Raw genomic sequence first — 4,869 nt, 5'->3', positions numbered from 1 at the left:
GAATGGCAGGCTGTAGCTAGAGTGTTCCTAGTAGGGTGGAAGCAAGCTGGTTACTTCCCAGTGAAACTTGCAATACCATTTCTGGAGGAGGTGCTATATGGCTCAACAACCAGTTGTTTCAAGGATTCCCTTTTGCTGTACGTATCACAAGAGGAAAGATCTGTCCTTCTGAAGGCTTTGGAGGACTTTAATTCTGTGGAGATAGATGAATTGCTGGATGTACTCGATGCCCATGAATGCAAGCAAGTCCCTACTGAGGACACACTGCTCCCTGTTTTGGCACAGATCGGACACAAAGTAATCATTCAGGCCCCAATGTATGTAATTAAGTGCTGGCGTCCTATTATGGGTTCTGTAACTAGTTTACTACCACCAGAAGGACTGCATCATTTCATTGCACAAAAAAAACCAACTGCAAAAACAGTGAAGGCGCTTCTAAACTTTCCAGAGGAGATGACAGCAGCCCAGTCCACAGTTTCTCGTTACCTGAAAAGGTACATTGGGGAAATTGACTGCAAGAACCTTCAGCTTTTCCTGCGATTCTGCACAGGATCTGATGTATTGGATAAGGCCATACTAATTGAGTTCATAGAAACCACAGATTTCCTCCGCAGACCGCAGTCTCACACATGTGGCTGTGTACTAACACTGCCCATTGGTTACTACAGCTATCCAGATTTTCGCAGCGAATTTAACAACATTCTCACAAGCTCAATGTGGATAATGGATGTGGTGTAGGTAATAATGCAAACAATAACACAAAGGATGTGACAGCTTCTTGCTAGACTGGATGATTCTGTTATTTTAACTATGTAGCCTATTGTGCCTTTTTTTGTTGGCCATTTTATTTCATCTGCTTTTAAAGTGGTTGCTGTGTTCTTTCACAATAAAATGATAAGCTTAAAGGAATAGTTCAGGTTTTTTGAAGTGGCGTTGTATAAGTTATATACCGGTATGTTTGTAGCAACCCCAGAATGTGAGTCTTGACTGTTAAACTCCCAGCATTTTTTTTAATTTTTCATTCCATAATCTGCCTTGTTTATCTAAATTTAAATTCCCCAAACTGCTTTGAAAAGAATCAGTGGAAACAGAGCTGTGATGAGATGAGGTGATTGGATGTAATTCAGCTCCAGTTCTGCCTGTCAGTTGCACAGATGAGGGGCTCTCATTGATGAGTTTCAAAGGTTACAGCTCTAATGTTTTGAAGGTGTTTACAAATTAATGAATTGTTTACATAAGTTGTTAAAACGTTAAATAAGTTTACATAGATTAATTTGTAACTATCAGCAGTTTGTTCATATCCTGTTATTATGTAAAACATACATTTTAAAAAGAACAATAAACCATTCAAGTTTGTACACAATTTTATGTCCTCACTGTTACATTCTATACATCTTTACACAATACTTGATCAAACTTTGGATTGTTTTAATCTCTTCCACCGCAATTAAACAGGTGCTCAGGGAACATAAAGAGCATTGATGATTCAACCATCAAAATGAGACACAAGATAGTCACACAAATATGAAAAGAAATATGTACATTATGGTGTAAAAACATGTACTTAAGTTCTTGATTTCTATGCTTTTGTCTACTTAAATTGGCTCAAATAACTGTGGACGAACCAGATCCCTCAACTGAAAATATAAATCAAATGCCTGGGACATGGTAGATGGGAACTCCAAGCTAGATTCCTCCATTATTATTGTGCACAAATCAAACACATCCTCGTCACATGGGACTGAACTTAAAAATGTGCAGCTGTGTTTACATGTGGTCAGATCTTCAGTCAGTGGAACAAGACAGTCCTCTGTACCCCAAAGGTGAGGGGCCATGTACATGACATCAGGTATCCCACTGGGCACGTTGGTGTTCTTGGAGGGCCTTATACGGTGAGCATTCCAAACACCCTGGATGTCATTTAATACCTCCTGTTGAAGAAACAAGAATGATTAAGAAATAGCTGGAACACAGTGCATTATTAAACAGTGATCATATATAGGTGAAATATAGTCCTGTTTATTCTCTGCCTTTGCAGTGGGTAAAAAAAGTTTGTGTTAAGCAAATAAAAGTAGTTTAAATTGCATTGTGTTGTGTCTCATTTCCACAACAGTCTAAATAATAGCTACATCACACATATCAAATAATAAACATAAACTCACAGTGGATTACACAGTGGCCTACATGAAGTTAATGTGAGATGGAACAGTTGGGATCATAATATAGTCTATTTACATTATGGCGTTATTATATACAGTACAGGCAAAAAGTTTGGACACACCTTCTCATTCAATGCGTTTCCTTTATTTTCATGACTATTGACATTGTAGATTCTCACTGAAGGCATTAAAACTATGAATGAACATATGGACACATATGGAATTATGTACTTAACAAAAAAGTGTGAAATAATTCAAACGTCTTATATTCTAGTTTATTCAAAGTAGCCACCCTTTGCTCTGATTACTGCTTTGCACACTCTTGACATTCTCTTGACCTGAAATGGTTTTCCAACAGTCTTGAAGGAGTTCCCAGAGATGCTCAGCACTTGTTGGCCCTTTTGCCTTTGACTTTTAATTTCAGAATTATGACTTTTTATGTCATAATTATGACTTTTTATCTCATGATGTCGACTTTTTATCTCATATTTGACTTTTTATCTCATAACTTTGTCTTTTTATCTCATAATTATGACTTTTTATGTCATATGGGGAATAACTATGGGGATTAATATTATTTTGTCAAAAAAGCAAAGGGTGGCTACTTATATAAAATATAAGACATATTTAAAAGTTATTTCACACTTTTTTGTTAAGTACATAATTCCATATGTGTTCATTCATAGTTTTATGCCTTCAGTGAGAATCTACAATGTAAATAGTCATGAAAATAAAGGAAACGCATTGAATGAGAAGGTGTGTCCAAACTTTTGGCCTGCACTGTATGTGATAATTTATTACATTATCAATGCAGTGTTACATACCTGAATGATTGGCATGAAACAGAACTGTGACAGAGCTTTGTCAACAAAATCCCCAGAGAAGAATCCCTCATCCTTCAGTTCTCCTAGAGCCGAGATCCAGAGTTCGAGTCCTTCTTTTCTCATCACTCCCCACCAGCTCTCTATTCTCTGGTTCGCAGTACTTGCCCCTGTGACGTAGCTTCTCTCAGCTGCTCTATCATCCACGTCATCTCTCCGTAGATACTGCTGAATGTCTCTAATCACCACATTCTCAGTGCCCATGTCTGTCCGTACGAGCCTGGGGCAGCCCCCACAGCGCTCCAGTGCCTCCACAAAGTACCCCCCGATGACTTTCGGGTCGCTGTTGGTGAGGGCGGCCCGCAGCCAGATGATACTGCGCGAGAATCCATCGATGCAGCCATTAATGCATATCCCATATGGCTTAAGTTTGTCGTATGAGTCTATGTGCCACACAAAGTTAGGTCCATGAGCAAAATATTGCCTCCTTCTGAGCCGTCTGGTCCGGCGAACTTGGGAACCGGTGGGGTCCAGTAGAGAGAGGAGGATCCTGACATCCTCTTTTCTGACACGAATACCGTGTTGTACACACTTTGTGTACATCCACCGATAACCGTGATACTTTCCAGAGCCTTGCAGTTGGTCAACAATGAAACCTATCCCGGCATCCAAGTTGTACCTCCGCCGGTGAAGCGACCTGGCTCTCAGTAGACGATATAAATGCCTCTCGCTAATTATAATTCCTTGCAATGCCAGGCTTTTCAGAATGTCTTTGTAGCTCATCCCCAGCCTAAAGTAAAACGCAATCGCTGTATCCCTGTCCATCGTTGTTTAGCGCCTCTGTCAGAGAAGGTGCGCTCGATTTGCTTACCCAGCTGTCCAGGAATAATATTATTATCATTAATATTTCGTGCGCACGTTATACCTATTTCGTGGCCACAAATAAGTATTTCGTGGGAACGAATTAGTATTTCGTGGGAACGAATTAGTATTTCGTGGGAATGAATTAGTACTTCGTGGGAACAAATTAGTACTTCGTGGGAACAAATTAGTGTTTCGTGGGAACGAATTAATATTTCGTGCGCACGTTATAGCTATATCGTGGCCACAATTTATTTATTTTTTTCCCGTGTCAGGTCCCGGGCTCCGTAGAAATCAGATGAATGTCACTATTTAAAACTCAGCTGTTGTTATGTGTCAAACTGTCTTCGAATGACAATTCCCCTCCCCAGGGCCGTGGACCATTTTGGTTTACACTCCAGGGTCAGGGCATGTACTGGATCCCAGTCAGGGGAGACAAATGCTGGAAAACATGCCGGTCAGTATTCTTTTGTTCTACAATATTGTATTTATGACATGCAATCTGTACATGTATTGTCAGGCTTGTTTCTCCCACATATCTTTTGCCACATTATTTACAAATCACCATATACACACATTTTTGAAAGAAATATTCTCCTGTCTGGCGCTTTTAAACCCCTCTTATTCGCGCAAGTCGTCTAGCAATCCTTGTCGTTCGAAATAATTCCAAATATGGCCCTGGAGTGCCCTCTGCTGGATAAAGCCGAGAACAGCACTTTGGTGGCTTGTTTAAAATCCTCTGTCTGTGTGTATATTCTGTGGAACCGTGATAATTGTCATTTGAAATAAACTTTTGTGTCCAATTGGTTGTGTAGAGTGAATATGGGTCCGTTGAATGTGGTTGTGTCCAAGAAATTAACCAAATTGTGATGACTTATGGATTTACATTTTATACAGCGATTATGCTTGTGAAGATGTACAAAAACATTACAAATTCCTCCTCCTCAAATATAAATAAATAAATAAATAAATCAAGTTTTTAATTGCTTGGATGTCGTCTTGTGTATCAATCTTAGTATAAAGGCTGT

At 39.4% G+C, this 4,869-nt stretch overlaps 1 protein-coding gene across 1 annotated transcript; it reads right to left on the bottom strand.

Annotated features, from left to right (window-relative positions):
• Positions 1 to 1,465: 1,465 nt before the first annotated feature.
• LOC143317741 (uncharacterized) lies at positions 1,466 to 3,601 on the bottom strand. Its single transcript, XM_076725749.1, has 2 exons — positions 2,984 to 3,601; positions 1,466 to 1,931 (listed from the first exon to the last, which is right to left on the bottom strand). Exons 1-2 carry the CDS (start codon positions 3,581 to 3,583, stop codon positions 1,596 to 1,598), a joined length of 936 nt encoding a protein of 311 aa, XP_076581864.1. The 5' UTR covers positions 3,584 to 3,601; the 3' UTR covers positions 1,466 to 1,595.
• Positions 3,602 to 4,869: the final 1,268 nt, after the last annotated feature.

This window comes from Chaetodon auriga, unplaced genomic scaffold (assembly GCF_051107435.1).
Source record: "Chaetodon auriga isolate fChaAug3 unplaced genomic scaffold, fChaAug3.hap1 Scaffold_214, whole genome shotgun sequence".
NCBI classification, from domain to species: Eukaryota; Metazoa; Chordata; class Actinopteri; order Chaetodontiformes; family Chaetodontidae; genus Chaetodon; species Chaetodon auriga.
The sequence above is the reverse complement of the archived record's forward strand: the minus strand, read 5'-3'. Positions and strand labels throughout refer to the sequence as shown.